At 36.2% G+C, this 19,339-nt stretch overlaps 1 protein-coding gene across 1 annotated transcript in view; it reads right to left on the bottom strand.

The window, feature by feature from the left end:
- Window positions 1–143: 143 nt before the first annotated feature.
- The window catches only part of LOC141323283 (uncharacterized), a 45,146-nt gene continuing 25,950 nt past the window's right edge, over window positions 144–19,339 (bottom strand). Inside the window, exon 2 of the mRNA XM_073833469.1 lies at window positions 144–527. Within this exon, the coding sequence (XP_073689570.1) occupies window positions 144–527 (384 nt within the window). The remainder of the gene's footprint in view (window positions 528–19,339) is intronic.

Below are 19,339 nucleotides of genomic sequence, written 5' to 3' on the forward strand. Positions count from 1 at the left end.
AGGGGGGTGTAAACTTTTGACACCAACTGTAATTGTAGTTGCAACAATGTGGTTCCCGAGAAACAAAGAGGTGTATATTCGTAGAGTAATTTACAACAACTTTGAATGTGGTCAATCAGAATCAAGGACCGGAACTGTCTGTTCTAGACAATTTGTTTGAAACACTGTCCATGATAAGGGGATCTGTTAGGCTTCTCTTTATTGTGAATCTCCATGTGGCTGTTAAGGCTTCCTTTCTGCCTGAAACTTTTTCCACACTGTTTGCATGAGTAAGGCTTCTCTCCAGTGTGAACTCTCATGTGAATGTTAAGGTTTCCTTTTTGACTGAAACTGTTTCCACACTGTTTGCATGAGTAAGGTTTCTCTCCAGTGTGAACTCTCATGTGAATGTTAAGGTTTCCTTTTTCAGTGAAACTTTTTCCACACTGTTTGCATGAGTAAGGCTTCTCTTCAGTGTGAAATCTCATGTGTTTGTTAAGGTTTCCGTTTTCAGTGAAACTTTTTCCACACTGTTTGCATGAGTAAGGCTTCTCTTTAGTGTGAATTCTCAAGTGCCTTTTAAGGTGTCCTTGTAGTTTGAAACTCTTTCCACACTGACAGCAAGTGAATATACTCATAGTTCCTGTCTTTTGAGCTGTTTTTTGTTTAGAAGTCTTTTCAGACTCTAAGGAACAAAAAGATTTTTCTCCAGACACGAAATAGTGAAGATTCTCAAACTCATCTTTCTCTTCAGTTTCATTCAGATCTTCTCTCTCCTCTTTCAGCGCTGTTAGGTCTAAGATGGATAAACAAAGAGATAAAAGTTAACCCCAGTTAAATGGCACAAAGCAATTAACATCACAACATGTAAATACATATAACAGTAGGTCAAACCAATAAGTGTTAAGTTTTCCCCAAAAAGTAATTTACCATTCTATCTTTTACGCCTGTTTCACAAAGCCAAAGCCTTTTGGAGAATCTATTTGTGGCAGTCAGTTTTGATATTGTGGCAAGTCGCTACAAAATTATCCATGTATGGGAAACACCACTTAAGCCAACTCATCACCTTAACCTTCAGTTGGGCTAGAATTAGATTAATGCCAAAGCTCAGCTTTTGTTTTTCATGCCCCAGTTTGAGAACCACTGGTTTATACCGTTCACATCTTAAAATACAGTACCTTGGTGTAAGAATGACCTACTGCTCCACTCTGATGCCTCCTGAACAGTTTATATATTTTGTTCCTTCTTCTTCCCCTTTTTCCTAATTTTCCTCCTTATTCCCTTTTTTAACTTTATAAATACACAAGATATAAAGGTGTACAACTTATGCATTACAATCTCACACCTCACATAATTACATCAGAATTTAACTGCCATGTTAATGCTTTTGTTTTTGCTTAGTTTGTGTTTGTTTTATTGTCAGACTTGCTTTTTATTTTATTTATACTTATATATATGTACACATAAACACTTTACATTACAGCTCTTTTCTCCTATTTTGTACTGTTTTTCTGTATGTCCTACGTTGTCTTGTTCTAAAAAAAAAAAAGGTAAATGAAACGATCTTACTAGAAGAAATGCACCAAAAAGTGTCATTTGTGCCATTTGAATAAGCAAATTTAACACTTTCTGACATTTCAGTGTGGATGAGAAACTTTTAGAAATTGCTTGAAAATGTTAGTGTGGATAGAGAATATTTTTAAACTAAAAGGCTGTTTTCAGTTGTATCCAGATTAATTTAGCCTAAGTGTTTACTTGTATATTTGCTTACCAAATACTTTAAATTAACAAATGTAGACAGAATGCAGAAGCCAAATGTGATTAACATTTCAAGGTTTGCTTTGTTAGTACTTTTGCGCAAGTAGCCAAAGTGACAGAAATCAATGGTTTTAATATTAGAAGCAGATACTAGGTTTAATGTTACAGAAAAAAAATATAATTTGGTTTAGGCTAATTCCATATTATTGTACAACTTAAATGCATGACGTCATAATAACAAATGGCCAGTGTGAAAGCAAGATCTTCTCAGCTGCAATTGAAGGCAGCATTAGTGTTTGATCTCAACACTTGATGTCAAAAAATTTCTACACCTGTGTGACATTATTCATAAATATCATTAATTTCTGTAGTGACTTCAGGTTTGAGAATGAAAACCAACCTGTTTGATTCTCAGTTTCTTCATGTTTGACTCTAAATGCTCCTTCACTCTTCATGTCTTCACTCTCCTCTTTAATAAACGCCATCTTTGTTTGTTCCTCATTATCTTCATGTTTGACTCTGAATGCTTCTTCAATCTTCATGTCTTCACTCTCCTCTTTAATAAACACCATCTTTATTTGTTCCTCATTATCTTCATGTTTGACTCTGAATGTTTCTTCAATCCTCATGTCTTCACTCTCCTCTTTAATAAACGCCATCTTTGTTTGTTCCTCATTATCTTCATGTTTGACTCTGAATGCTTCTTCAATCTTCATGTCTTCACTCTCCACTTTAATAAACACCATCTTAATAATAGTGTCACATGGATCCCAGTGTCTTCTCTGTGGATTCTTCAGGAGTTTTTCTGTGTGCTTGAATACTTTTTCCTGTTTAAAATGAGAATAATTAATAGAAAGAAAAAGCAATGCAAACACAATCTTTGGGTGCTTTTCAATCACCTCCTAGTTCAGTAGTCAGTGCACTAGTAAGACAGTCAGAGAGTAGTTCAGTGTTTCCCCAACCATTTTCTCGGGGGGCGCCCCAAACTCCCGCAAACCCAATCGCAAGATCACAATCACTACACCAGACCCCGTTTTTATGGCATCAAATAATGACTTAAAAAAGAAATTATTAGAAAAACGATGGAAACCATCTTTGGAAAAAAATTATTTGAAGTGTAATTTGATTATTTAGTTTGGCTCACATCCCATTAGATTACAATGAGAGGGCGGGGTTTATGACCTATACTGCAGCCAGCCACCAGGGGGCGATCGAAAACTTTTAGCTTCACTTTTCAGGACACCTACCGCACACTTGGTTCCTATGGAAGCATGTGTGTAGCAAACTTCAATTTGCAATGCAATATGCAAAATGGCAATACAATGTGCAAAATGACAATGCAATATTGAAAATGGCAATGTAGTTCTGTATTTAATTTGACATTTTCCAAGCGTGCAAAATTTGGTGCAGAATGAAATTGAAAATTAGATTATATTATTTAGATTTGCCATTTCCAATAGAAATTTAATTTTTTGTGGGCGTGGTCAGCTCAGAATGCATTTTCAAAGCCGCATTGAATTTTGCTACAAATATCCCACTGGCGCCATGATGAAAATGCAATCGTAGGTGTCCTAACTGTTAGTCTAAATGCATTTAGGAAAAATAACATTTAAATGATAATTTTGCACACGTTACACATATCAAATCAATTTGGGTTATACATTTTAATTTTAATTTTGCTATTTATAAAGCATTAAAATAGTATGCACTTTACAACTTAAGGCTACTCTTGGAAATGGCAAATGTAAATAATATAATCTTATTTTCAATTTCATTCTGCACCAAATTTTGCACGCTTGGAGGTGGTGGAAAATATCAATTTAAATACAGAATTACATTGCCATTTTGCATATTGCATAAAGGGAACGTTCTAGTTACATAAAGAAAACTTTCCTGGCTAACCAATAGGGAACGTTCTTGGGAACTTTCTGGGAACCAAAAATTGTTAGCTGGGTAACCACTTAATTGTAGAAAAAATTACTACAATTATTATTTAAACGGTAAATTATTATTTATTGATTTTAATAGTAAACCTATAGTTTGTTTATGATTATGAGAAAAATTAAAACACAAGAATTTCTATTTAAAAAAAAGCAAGATTGTAGAGCCCTAATTGTTCAAAATGTTAAAATAGAGAGTTTTGAAGTTATATTTTTACTGAAATAAAATGTTTTCGTTATTTCACAAAGTAGGGTAAAGTACTGGGGGGAAAAAGTAACCCCAAAGCTGGAAACCTAGGGGAAACACTGTAGTTAAACAGACTTCAGTTGACTTAGATAACAGACTTATATATTAAATGTACACAAATTACACAGATCGTTCATATTCAGATAGGCTATTTTGATTTATATTTGGTATTCAGTTTTCTGTTTATCATATAATGAAATCATTCTCGGTTGTGATTCACTCGTTTGTGTTTGTTGTTGTTGTCGTTTGAAGTCCGCGTGCCGCTGAATCGAATCACTGAATCATTTCACAAATGATTTGATTCAAATGATTCGGATTCTCAGTTTCTCTCATCACTTCTTATCATCACACGATTGATTCATGATATAGAGAGAGCGAAATGAGACGCACATTCTCTGTTACTAAAGGCTAACGCTTTAACTAACACCAAATAAAGCATTACCTTTATTTTACATAGCTTGTGAAAACGCTTTATTGATGCAACAATCTCCATTGGTTTAAAAACTTTAAAAGCACAAACCTTTCTTCAGAAGACTCACAACAGATGAGCGCGGTGCATTTTTATGACGTCACATCATCAGAGCAAAATAAAAGTCCCATTGGTGCACTGCTCTCTAGAATCATAGAAATGTTGATTATAGAATAGAATTTCGTACCCATATAATGATGCATTTCTTAAGTTACCAAATCTATAAATATTAATCTCTATTTTTCATGCACATTCATAACACTGTTTTATGTTGATATACATTGCCATTGAATTCACATAAACTAGTTAATGCTGGTGTAACTGTTACAAAGAGGGTGTGAGGGCAAATTTAATCTAGCACTCTTTAAACTATTGTAATCAATCTCTTGTTATTTTGTTAATTTGTTTGTGCATTTATTTTTTCCTCTTTTGGAAAGTTACTGAAACACTGTCAGGTATATGAGGACACAAAATATATTTGTGTCAGTTTCTATTTACCACTACAGAAGTTTATTTATTAATGAAATATGACTTACATTTCCCCAGAATATTATTACTTTTTTTTAAATTGGTATATAATCTATAATAAAATATGATTTTAATATTAACTAGTCACATATTAAGATTTCAGTTTTGGAACTAAAGTCATTAATAGCAGATCCACGCTGAAAATGAACAAATCTTCTTTAAGGATTGGATAGAAATAATATAGTCTGTATTTAATCTTTTTTATTTCAATGGTAATGTTCTTTTATGTAAGCAATTTTGTTTTTAAATTAAAATTTTTGCAGTGTAAAGGAATATGGTTCATTGATTATTAAATTTTTAGTTCCCTTAATTGGCAAAATTTGCAAATATATTCAGCTGTTACTCAATATCTTCCCTTATTAACAGTGAAAGGTTTGGCTAATAAATACAAGACACAATAAACTTTTTATTAGAAACTTTAACTAGAAGTAGGCTACATCTATCAGAAAATAAATAAAATATGTTGTATTAGTGTTATGATTTTAGTGAAGTTAAATGTTTTGAAACCAAAATACCTACAATATCCAGTTAGACCTGTAGTAAACTCAGAAGAGAACATCAGGACTGAATCTTCATCAGATCTTGTTTGAGATGGTGCTGTGTGTCGCTGTGGTCATCCAGACTGACTAAAACACTCAAACACTGGAGTTTTATTCAGATTTCAGGAGGCCGTTCTTACAGATGAAGACAAAGCTCTCAGATCACAAGCTTAGGCTACGTCTACATTAATCCGGATACATTTAAAAACTGAGTTTTCATTTTAAAATGCTCTCCGTCCACACTAGCGATAATTTATGGAAATATCTCATCCTCCACTGAGGACGACACTTCTTGTCCTAAAGAAATAGACTTTAGTACAATATAAAGTCGTGATTTACAAGCTCAAAAACCTGCCTGGAACGCAGCATTATATCTTTCCGGCAGTAACATTACTCTACTACTGCTCTCCATGAATTTCTGTTTGTCACTGTGTCCAACAAAGAAGTAAAAGAAAACACTTCAAAACCAATTTCTGCCAATTTATCAAAGTGTTTTTCATTCTAAATTATACTTCCTACATAACAAGAAAATATGGCCTACTGTTTCCATATTCATATTAGCCAGAAATATGCTTTCTACATTATGCAAAAAAAAAAAAAAAAAAAAAAAACACACACACAATGCCCCTTTGGACAAGTACAAAAACATTTGTTTCCAACTTTAGATTAAACAGAAAAATGTGTCTACCCTTGATTTCCTTTTCCCATCCTCTCTGCCATTCCTTTATTAAACTTGATTATGACCTTTTCATCATCTTTAACTGGCAAAAACCATGTCAACATATTCAGTTGTTACTCCTCATCTTCCCTTTTTAACAGCGAACAGTTCAGTTAATAAATACATGCACTGTAAAAAATTCACCCGTATATTTACAGTAAAAAACTGGCAGCTGTGGTTCCAGCTCTTTACCGTAATTTTACGGTTTCAACAATGCTGTAATTTCACAGTAAAGTACTGCAGCTGTGGTTCCAGCTCTTTACTGTAATTTTACGGTTTCAACAATGCTGTAATTTTACAGTAAAATACTGGCAGCTGTGGTTCCAGCCCTTTACCGTAATTCTACGGTTTTAAATTAAAGCAGAGCTGTAAAATTTCACCAAGTACTGGCAGTAAAGGTTCCAACTATAATTTATAAAAAAGTTTTAATATAAATACTGTTTTCTATTTACTCTATTCTCCGATATCTATTAACATCCCTATATGTATACAGACTATCTAAACAGACATTTTACTCAATGGAAATAAATGAAGAAAATAGATTATGGTACAGTATTGTTTACCATTTATTTAAAACATCTAACAGGTTAACAAATATATTAACAGTTGGGGGAGGGGGGGGGGGGTCACAAAAAAAGGAACCAGTAGGCAAAAAGAAGAAACCTTACAAAGAGGGAAGTCTGGATTTGAGAGGACAAGAGAACCATGTGGTGAAAAAAAAAAACGTATGAAAAGGCAAAAAAACAGCCAACACGTCCTACATCAGCTTTTGATCTGTTCTCAGAGGAAATCCAAATCTGAGAGGAAAGAAAAAAAAAGAAAATCTTAGTGGTAAAATAAATCACGTCAAAAACTAGCAATCACATATTCTACGAACACTTTTAAAAGAGACATAAAATGATCATGTTATTGTACATAACTAATCTTAGAGAGCAAATGATGGTGTAATGTTTGTTACAGCATAGATGAAAAAAATAAAAAACATAATCTTGACAGAAAGATTATGGGGTTAAGATGAGAACGTTTAGCTGTGTGTAACAGATCAAACAAGGTACTAATGACCAACATCACAAAACAAAAACATTTGTGGTTCATAGACAATGTAACAAGGTAGTCACTAACAAAACGTACATTTTTATTACACTGCACTGGCTAATGGGATGTGTTTAGTAAAGTCATGAAAGATTATAATTGTTTGTGTAGCTAGCTTAAACACTTTGTGTAGGGATGCACCGATACGAGCTGCGCAAATCAATGTTCATTATCAGTGTGAATGTGCGCAGCTCGTCAGTGAACAACGGCTGTGTGTAGTATATACGGCTCAACGTGAAATCACACACCTGATGGCATTTACCGCTGATTACAGAAACGGCTTTACTGACAAAACGCGCAAGTGATCGGCCGATACGGATCGGTGCATCCCTAACTTTGTGTTTGTCTATACATGTGACTGATGAAGACATTTTATGACCAATAATGCATAAAATCATCCAATTCCAAAGGGTTCAGATACTTTCACTGAATATGAATGCAGTTAAGATGTGTTGATTCTTTTAGGAGGCTGCACAAATGTGAGTGTCAGTGGGCATTTAAGTTTAGTTACCTAGACGAAGTTCCATTCGAAATCGATGAGGTTCTTCAGGAGAGAAGCAACTTTGGGATTGACCGTGGTAGACTTCTTGCTGACAAGTTTTCCAGTCTTCTTTGAAACCACCTTGCCTCTGCAGGTCTTTGAACTTCTTTCAGGGTTTATCCCAACGAATCGTCTAAGGGTAATACAAAAAACACACCCACACACACACACATTAAAAAAGAAAACTTACAAAATCTACCTTTTATCAATTTAAATATTGGATTAAATATACATTTGCTAAATTAGGGACCAATAAAAGAAAATTATAAACCAATTTAAAGGGTACTATAAAAGGTGATAAAATACCTTTGAATGAATTCCAATGTGCAACATGCCTCCTCTGAATACTGAAGATTGAAGACGTAGAACATTGCAAACATGGTTGCTATTCCAGTCAGAAATTTAGGCTGTATGCCCTCACAAACAACATGACCCTCTAGGGCAGGGGTTTTCAAACCTGTCCTGGAGCCTCCCCTGCCCTGCACATTTTGTATGTCTCCCTTATTAGGCACACCAAATTCAGGTCTTGCAGTCTCTACTAATGAGCTGATGATTTGAATCAGGTGTATTAGATGAGAGAGACAAGCAAAATGTGCAGGGCAGGGGAGGCTCCAGGACAGGTTTGAAAACCCCTGCTCTAGGGTAACCATCCAGCGTTCAGTGCAGTTCTCTGCCCTCCCTGAAATGATTTTTTTCAAATTATACACAACACTTAAAATAAGTTTACACAATATTCTTAATTTTCTGATTATTTAGGAGTGTATTACTTTTTTTTGTCAGAACACTGTGGCGAGTGGGACGAAGTTGAGGGACGTGAGAGAATGGCGCAAAGACTGTTCATCATCAGCGTGATTACTGATGAGTGACACCTGCACAACGCACCGGTATAAAAGCATAAAAGGAGTAGCAACAACAGTGGAGATCAAAAGAGCTGCTGGCTTATACTTTAATTTTTTTATTGGTTTAATAATTAAAATAATTTAATGTTTGCTACTTCCCGTCTCCTTCCCATAACAAAACCCAACATAAAATCAGGCCAGTTCCTCTCTCGATGTTCATTGTCGTCGCTCCTCCTTTTATGCTTCTGCTCCTCTGTGAGAGATACAAGACTGGTGTGTCACACAGGTGTCACTCATCAGTAATCACACTACCGGACTTGCGGTGTTCGCTCATGTCCCTTGACCTCATCCTGCTCACCACATACACAAATAAATTAAAGCAGGGGTTCCCAACCTTTTTTACTCCGGGGCCCCCCTCCTTCTCCGGCCAATTTTGCAAGGCCCCCCTATGCCTGACATGTCATCTTATACTGTACTTCCACAGTAAAGAAAAATAATTTATTTTTTAAACTTTTTTTATTAACCAAAACATTTGTTTTGCCTTAATTATTCTTCTACTGCATGTTATAAAAAAAACCCTCAAAATTCAAATAAAATTTTAATTAACTTCAAATATACCTTATAATCTTTAAAGAAAACCTCTGCTCAATTCTAACTTTTAAAATTATTTTACTTTAGACATTCTTTACAACTTAAGAGTACTTTTTCTTAAATAAGTGAACCTGCTCTACAACAGGGAGATACCAAAAGACCACTAAACCTATCCCTTTGAACTTGACTGACTGAATAGCTACTGTTTGTATCCATTAAAAAAATAATACACGAATTCAAAATACAGCAAATACATTCTAAATCTGTTGAAACACATTGATGTGAAGGTTCGACCAAGACGGGATCAGTGAACTCTGTCAGTGCGCGCCTGATGCTCATAAACACCAAGCCTTACTCCTCTTCTATGGGTGAGCATCTATTATAAAACACTCACATTAACCCTCTGGGGCCTGAGGGTGTTTTGAGGCCCTGAAGAAGTTTGACATGCCCTGACATTTGTTGTTTTTTCAGTATCTTAAAAACATTTTAATGGCTAAAGTCTGATTACATTGTAATCAGCACATATTGGGCTACAATAATATGTAAGCAACATTAATGTACATGGTTGTGTTTTTGAGAAAACTACGTTTATGCGTGGTTAGTGAAAAACTAAAGTTTTGAAGTCACTGAAATAAGGCCATGAAGCACATATAGGACATTTCTTTACAAGACTTTTGATAATTGGATGTCGTAGGCTAGAATTTTATCAACCAAATGATGTGAAAATCATCTCGTTCACTCGTTCAGAAAAAACAATATATTGATGTAAATTTTCTAAAACATGTTTTGTGATCGAAAGGGATTATTCATAGGTGTGGCAATGGCCCATGAATATTTAGCAATTCACACCTGAAAGACAAAAGGGCCCTCCCTAATGGCCCCATCAATGACTGACTTGACTAGCAGAAGAAGAAACAATGTGAGAAGATTAAAAAAAAATCGTTTTTTAGATTATTTGTATTTTATTTACAACACAGTATAATCAAAACATACATAATGAAGGTCAAAGACACAATATTGAGCTCCCTCATCTAACCACACAGATGTGCACAGACTTTGTGGCATTTCTGAAAACTTTTTCTGAATTCAGTTCAACAAATAAAACAAGTAAATCTTACCTGATATTAAAGTGTGTGCACTTTAAATATCTGTATTTGTACTGTATTTTTATCTGTATCATCTGAAGTTTGTACAGCGCTCTCAGAGGAAAACAGTTTGAAGAGACTCAAGGAAAGGACAGCAAGATTCATCTGTTGAGCAGGTTTCTGAGCACTAAAAACAACAAAAGCAAAACATCTGTGAGCCTATTCATATTAGGAGCATCTATAATAAATAAATACACACACATACACTACCAGGCAAAGGTTTGGACACACTTCCCTTTACAGGGGAATAACTGGTATATAGTATATAGTCATAGATTCTAGCATTTGTACTAATGTAAAAAAGGACATGTAATATCTGAGAAACTAATAATTATCGTTTAGCACTATATTACTAATAAACGTGATGTAAACATACATTCAGTGTAAGCACACATATTACTTTTACACCCTACTGTTATACAATAAAATAAATAAATAAGTATGATTCTACAGTCATAAACATATCGTCATAAATGCATCTCACAGTCATAATCACATAGTTTTTCTAGAACATTATAAATATCCTGGCATCGTGAGAGATGCAATGCAATCAAACGTACTTCATAATGTTTCATTTGATAAAGTCAGGAATTTTAGTTTGGAATAAGTCTAACTAGTAAAATGTGTACACGTTTTGTCAAAGTAAATAACAGCGAAAGCTAGTAGGAAAATGAAAGTAAGACTTACTCATGTAAATGTCTCCTCCTGCTGGGTTTGCGTTGCATCGCGTCCTTCTTGTGATCGTGGTAAATATAAGTCTTATTCCTCACAGCATATCTTCATTCAGAAACAAACTGTAACCAAGATGAACTTGAAGTCATGTTGCTTTGTTTCGGTGATGTGGGAGTTTCCTCACGCGCTTGTGGCACATGGCTAATTTGCATATCTAAAGGATTTTCGCTAGTGGGCGCGGTCACATTAGAGATAATTAGTTGGAACTGGATAGACTAGACATCTCCTTGGTTTCATATAGATTAATTTATCACAGATTATTTGTTTTTGATCAAACTTACTTCGTTTAAAAGCATAAATCTCAAGCTTTCAGTAGATATCACTTTTCTGTTTGTGTGCTGAGTATTCACCAAGTTTAAATGATTTAAGTGATGCATTTCTAAAAGCAGTTCGCGGAGACAGAGAAAACAGAAATCACCCTGCGATACAGCCGGCCTCAGGGAGTTAATTTGGACAACTAGGCAAATGTTTGTAATTTCACACAAAAATACGATAGGGATCAGAGCCCAGAGAGCGCGCATAGTTTGTGAATCAATAGCAGACTTATGCGTGTTTCATGCACGACTCTGATTTACACGAGACATTAGGCACGTGCAAGTTCGTTATTATGACACTAATCGTTTTTACCTTTTACCTTTACGACGGTTTGCTTCATGCGTGCAGCCGAGAGATGTAACATTAGTTTGCGTACAGCATTTGGAAGTTTTGAGCCGCCATTCAGTCTGTATTTAACAGTGCGATGAGGCTTGCTGCGCCGAGTCTGAAGCAATCAATCACAGAACACGAGAGAGGCTGTGCTTTTATTATTCTCATTTAGCGCATTAATAATGAAATTAAACAATTATAGGATAATATTTACATTAATTTTAAGATATCTCGCGGCCCCCCTGGACGATCACTGAGGCCCCCTAGTGGGTCGCGACCCCCCGGTTGGGAACCGCTGAATTAAAGTATACATGGCGTGCCCTGAAACTCACCAAAGATTAGGGCTCAGTAAAACATCAAGTAAACGATTCCTAGAAAAAAGAAGAAAAAAAATATTATTTCGTCATCTTAAACCAAGCAAAGCAATTCGACGTCGAGCACAGAGAACATTCAGCTGAGTGTAAGGCCTCAGCTGTTGAGAACTGTCAATCTACAAAACGTGTTTCGCGCCGAAAAGTCGAGAAAATCCGCCTGGTCTTTCAAAAAGAACCTCTTTGACTTTTTAATACTATGTAAGTTACTTGTGAATTTCACAAAACACGCAGGTAACAGCCTAATCGCAGCACTAAATCGAAAAAATATACATAAATATCTATTTTGCTTTGGGAATTTTAACAGATTTACATTATTTGCATGAAAACTAAACAAATTTACCACTAAATTTTAATTATTATAATGGATCTGGATATTTAGAGTAGTTTTGTAATTATTCTCCATTTTATGTGCATGAGATTATGTGAATAACGTTACCATTAATGCATCTTGTAAGATTCGCATCATGTAACATTACTGAATCAGAAATTCATGTAAATCGAGTTAAGGTATACTACAAATGAAAGCCAAACTAATTTCTAAATGGTAACTTAACTTTAATCAAGCAAATAGTTCGCCGTGATAATCGGAGCTCAGAGAACATTCATTAGCAGGCAAAATGCCTCAAACGTAAAAGGTCCCATATTGTCAAAATCGAAATTTCCTGGCTTCTTTCATGATAACTGAGGTCTAGGGGCTATGTAACTACCATATGAGTTTCAAAACAGTCAGTCCACAGTAAACTGCACACAGCCTGCTTAAAGTAGCTGTTCATTTTCAGGAGCCGCTGTGACTTCCGTAACGATGTGACGTCCGATCGACTCAAGTCACCGCCTTCAGTCACCACCCCGAGCACCAATCACGTCCCACCCTCCTTTTGACAAACCCAGACAATATCATGTCCATAACAACAAGATAAGCAACAACAACACGAAAACACGTCGAGAAAACCCTGTTCAGTCGATAGATGTCGAAACTACATCATTGCACAGGCTTCAGAACAACGTGAATATAAGAGACCAGCGGCACGTCAACTTCAGCCTCTTTCACACAGCGATTCCGGTAAATACACAATGACTCTCATGATTTGTTCCGGAGTTGTTTGATTTGGTTCATTCACAGTTATTTTCCGGAATCTGTGCGTGCTTTACACAGAACCCATAAAGACATGTGACGTTTGGATGTGAGATGTAATGCAACGCGTACGTTTCACTAAACTGAAACTAACCTGAACAAACTGTGCTTCAGCGCTGATAGCTGATAGAGCTGGCTCTGCCCGATCGCCGCTTCATTCCACTTTGCACATATTTTTTTCGTTGTGAAGAGTCGCATGATAACGTGCAACACTGCCTTTATGGTTCTGGCTTTTGTTCACACAGCACTTGTTCCCGTAATTTTCCAGAATCAGCGCGCATTGTGAAAGGGGCTTTACTAAAGCAACAGTTATGTAGCTTACTGCATTCGGTGTTTGAAAAAGAAAAAACATTAATGATCATTCTGAAATATCCTGTTGAGTATCAGCAAGCTAGGCTCTCTCTATGGCTCTGGGCTCGGCTAAAGCATACACGACCGTAGTTAACTGTGGTTGGCCTGGCTGTGCGTCACTCAGAAAACAACAGGCCAATCAGAAGAGAGGCTCATGAATATTAATTAGATGGGCCAAAATCGACCTGTTTTTGACAGAGCTCCTAAAAAAGGAGCTGTAAAAATATATTGAGATGGATTTTGGCACTTATACCGCAAATATATATTCTTAAGGACATCAACAACTAAAATAAACCCCCAGAAATGTGTACAATATGGGACCTTTAAGAGCTCTGTCGACAAAACGCAATTCGCACTCAGTAATCAGCACAGTCAAAAATACCTTGTGAAAAAGGCGATTGTACAGGTTGGGAGAAACATAACAGACTAAACAGTAAAGATATAAACTTACCTTGAACAGTGTCCTTCTTTAAGACCATTGATGAATGTTGCGAACTGCTTTCTGTTCGAAATTAGACTGCGTAGTGCGTTGAAGCCCATACGGAAGTGCAATATATTCACATACATGTGAAACACTGTTGAATATATTGAAATATATTTTCAAAATATATTTTCCAAATGCATAAAATTTCTAACTAAAAATGTTATGCTCATGTTGCATGTAAAAATATATGTACATATGTGTGACAATATATTTCATGTTTCATGTTATTTTAAGCCTAGAAAATATTATACATTATATAAAATTTGCCACATATACAAGAGCACCAGAAGCAAAAAAATAAATAAATAAAAAGGGGTATATATACCGGGGGACCTCTTTGAAATACATTTGGGCTAGTTTTGGGGAGCAATGAAGTGGATTTTGCGCTCTCTCTCTCTCGTTTCCGTTTCCGGTGCGAGTGGACGGGTGTGTGAGGCTGAATGGCTTGACTGTGAGAAGTGAATGTGAGTACTTTTCTTCTTTTTTTCTCTCTGCTTTGTAGGATTAGTTTAGTAATTGGAGTTTTTCGTGGTGTTATTGTTGAGTTGGGCCGTGTGTGCTGCTGTTGCTATAGGCAGTATGGCGGCCCCGCGATCGCAAATTTTAAGCTCCCTCACACGGCGTCACGGAGTGAAAGTGGCGTCCGCGGTGACTGTAGAGGAATGTTGTTTGGCTGCAGGTGAAATGGTGGGACATGAGCATGTATTGTCGGCCTCTAGAATGAACAGTGCCGTAGTAATCTTTCTTAGTTCAGTTGAAAAAGCTAACGAGCTAGTTGAAACCGGCATTGTTGTGGGTGAGAATTTCACTCCGGTACTCCCGCTTTCTATGCCGTCTAAGAAAGTGTTATTATCGAACGTCCCTCCGTTTGTCAGTGATGAAACTTTAGTTAATATTATGTCACGGTACGGTAAAGTTGTATCACTGATTAAGATGATTCCAGTTGGATGCAAGTCTCCGTTGTTGAAACATGTGGTGTCTTTTAGACGCTATCTGTTCATGATCTTAAAAGATGATGAAGAGATTGATTTGTCACTTCGCCTCAAAGTAGAGGATTGTGATTATATTATTTATGTCACAACAGAGAAAATGAAGTGTTTTAGGAGTGGAGAAACAACACATTTAATTCGTTCTTGTCCTAACAAAGTCAATGATGATAGTAAGAAAAATGTGAATGAGACTGTTAAACCGGTATAGTTTGCGGTTTCCATCTGGGACACATGCAGGGCATGAAAAGTGATCCACACCACTGAGCTTCTCTTTTTCATGGCGACAATATGTCCATTCCAAAAATGATTTTTGGAATGTTTTGCCACAAATTGTACTGCTCTAGTAGGTGAAAAAAAAACATTAAATTATTGGGGGGTAAGAAGTTGTTTATTTATAAAGATGCAATTCGAAGTATTTTTACCCGCCCAAATGTCCGTGACCTATGCTCTAACATCTTAATAAACGCTTGTCTTGATAGACCTGGTGCAGTGACTTTAAACTGCTCAAAAGATATGAAGAGGTCAATCTGATACACTGTATGAAATGCAACAGAGCCTGGCCAGTAACCATTCTGGAAAAGGTCCTGCAGTTCAGGTGTCCAGGATTTGTGGCAAGTAAGGCATCTCCACAAAGGCAAATAGAGGTCATAGCAACCTACAATGCAATCCAAATAACATACAATGACAACCTTGAATAATAACAAAAAAAAAATGGCTTAAATACTTTTAGTTTTTTTGGGGAGTACATACCATTTATGTTAATGAGTTTTACTAATCGTCCAGCACTTACAGACATGTTTTGATGCTCACAAACACAAATATTCTGAGGCTCGTAGATGGGTAACAAACATGCTAAAGAAAAGTAAAAACATATTAATACTGTCTTACTAATACTTATGTATTTATAAGTAAGTGTTGCTTACCTTGCTTACATATTGTTTGTTGGCCATTGATGTCTTTGATGATACTTGATGGAGAGATGGGTCGAAAGAAATTTTCCAAAAAAGACCTTGCAGAACAAGGTGCTGGTGAGTGGACACATCACAGCTGTCACAGTAATGTGGTTTAGGCAAACAGTCCTTGCACCGTATCACTGCTGCTTTCACTCTGCAGTGATCACAAGTTAGGCAATCTACCCTCTCTGAGGCAAGCGAGCAATCCAATAGTGTTTGTCTTGCCTCAATCCAATGATTTTCAGACACTATTTGTCTTAAAGTCCAGTTGTGAGATGTAGACACACTTTTCTCAGAAGTAAGAGCATTGTGGAGCTGCTGTAACTGTATATCTTGAAAGACAAAAGAATATAAGAAAAAAAATGTTAATAATCTCATTGTACTACAATGATAAAGAAACTCCTGATGAGATTAAGGTATTTTGTAACATACCAATAGCAAGCTGTGTATGAGTGCCTATATCTGAAGAATCATAATTCATTGAAGACTCAGTGTCACTTGTAGTTACTGGAATAAATTACAAGCATTTGTTGGTTAAGCCATTTTGTATATTTGAAATGTTCTTTTTTGAGTTTTTTTTAGCACTTCTCTACTAAAGTAACACAGCTGGCTTACCAGGATCAATCAAAGTTTGGTTGCTTGTTAATGCATGGACCACTGCAGCTCTGGATTTACCTGTACAGTGATAAGGCTCTATAAGATTTGTGAGCCATGACAATTAAGATGAAAAAAAACAACAACATGACATTATCACTTGCCTCCTTTTCCTTGTTTGACTTCCTTTTTGAATATACCAAGAGACCTTTTATGTCTCTCTTTTTCCATCTGATCCTTGGAATGTCTTTCTTTTTCTTTTTGGGTCGTGATTTAGGAGCAGTCTCCTCCTAGCCATAATGATAAGAACATCTTCGTAACCAGAAGGAGGGGAGGGGGCAGAACTGCCTACACCAGGGGTGCCATCTCCATTCCTGGAGATCGACTTTCCTGCAGAGTTAAGTTCTGACCCTAATCAAACACACCTGTCTGTAATGAACAAGTGCTCCTTGAGATCCTAATTAGCTGGTTCAGATGTGTTTGGTCAGGTTTGGAGCTGAACTCTGCAGGAAAGTCAATCTCCAGGACCAGGGTTGAGGACCGCTTACAGTATAAACAGTATCACTGTTATTAAACAGTTTGAGAAATGGTTTTCTACCTGCAACTCTTGCAAATCAGCCATCATTTCTTCAAGGTCAAGTTGTAATTCCTTTTCATCTTCTGCAGCTGGATCAGGCAAATCATTGCTGGCCATTGTTCTGACGAAGTAGACAGTGTAAAATGAAATTACAGAATGCTTAATTTTGTACAATGCTTACATCTGTCTACATTTACTGATCTATAACAAAGAACATTTATATATTTAACGTTAGTTATAAGTTAAAGTTGAATTAATTCAGTCGATCGTTTTACCCCGTTTTATCATCGATACGTTTCACTGAGTACATAACAAGACCACCTGACCTAAACGTACTATTTTTACGTTCTGGCAAAGTTAATTATTGCTTCCCACATTATTTGATATCTGAATATATGTTTGACTTGCATTTAACTCATTCCCGGTAACTTAGTGTGGCAACAAACGACAGTCTGGTTGAATAACAGTTTGTCAACTAATTTTGTGCAATTTGGCTCATAACCGGTCATATGCCCGTAAATCCCAAACTTTTAATTTCGGTAAAACACAGAAAACTACAACATACAAATACATTTATTATCGTTAATTATTTTGTTAGCGGTGCAATATGCTAACGTACATTTTCGGTAAACAACTTACCTCAGCCAAAGTCGCTTTTTATCTAATGTAGGCCTAGTCTTTGCCTTGGCGAAGTGCGATGTTACACCCTGAAAGTAAGAACACCGCATGTTTATCCTCAGACACGCATCCTTGGCTCCTCAAAAGCTTGGAATTAATGAATTAATATTAAAATGTATGTACACTGAGAAGACCATATCATTTAACGATATTGTCTGCTTTCTAACCTGTAATAAACATGCATTTGAAAAAATTAAACCACTTAGCGCCTCTAGTGGACGTTTCACCCGAAAAGTGCAGCGAATTGTACCTGGAGATACGTATTTCAGGTTCTGCAGAAATGTAGGCAGAGTCACGTATTTCCAATGAGCCTGGGTTGATTTTAGCACATTGTTTAAAGAAGTCCCCAGTGACGCTGTATTTAGATGCTACAGGCAGTGTCATCTCCAGTGTACCGAATCAAAAAATGAGAATACTGTACAATGCTCTGACCTTACCAGGAAGAGGAAGAGATGCCCACTATTGCCAGTTAGCAAAATGTCTTCTAAACATTCTGTGCCCCTTATTGAAACTGTCCACTTATTCCACTGTGTAAATACATTGTGTAGAGACAGATTACAGCTGGTCTCTAATGCAAGCAGTTCTTCTGTCTGTCAACAAAGAATCAGTACTTGCATACCTTTAAAGTGTGCAATCAATCTGCAAAATGATCAGACCAGAGATCAGATCTAAGACCATTTTGTATCTGTGCGCGGCACACGTAATTGAAGCCGTCTCTGCTTTTCACAGGAAAACCAGTGATAAAGGCTTGGAAACCTTTGCTATGTGTGGTCGATGCCGTGGAGATCTTCAAGGCCCTGTGTTTTGCACTGCTTTCATGATACGTCACTGCTAGTGTATCAAGCATTGTAGTATATTTGCAGGACATAATAGATTTCCCAAACTAGGAAGTTGATGAAACAGCATCTATTACAATCAATGGTGGTTCTCCTTACAGTAGACTCTTCCAAAACATCTTTGATTCCGTTCTGAACACTTTGGAAGAGGAAACAGATGAGGAATGCCAACCAAATACATACTACTGCCCAGGTAAGGCAAGGCAAGGCAAGTTTATTTATATAGCACATTTCATACACAATGGTAATTCAAAGTGCTGTACATAAAAAGGAATTAAAATCACAATAGAACATCACATCACATAAAAAAGCATAAAAATTTAAAATAATAATAAGATGATTTAAATTGATTTTAAAATTAATTAGCACAGTAAGATGATTATACATAAAATAATGCAGTCTGTTCAGACGTAGCACAGTGCTCATTCAATAAATGCACAATTGAACAGATGAGTTTTGAGTCTGCATTTAAATGTGGCTAATGTATTAGCACATCTGATCTCTTCTGGAAGCTGATTCCAACTGCGGGCAGCATAATACTTAAATGCGGATTCCCCTTGTTTTGTGTGAACCCTTGATATTACTAACTGACTCGATCCTAGTGATCT

Source organism: Garra rufa, chromosome 1 (assembly GCF_049309525.1).
Source record: "Garra rufa chromosome 1, GarRuf1.0, whole genome shotgun sequence".
In the NCBI taxonomy this organism is placed as follows: Eukaryota; Metazoa; Chordata; class Actinopteri; order Cypriniformes; family Cyprinidae; genus Garra; species Garra rufa.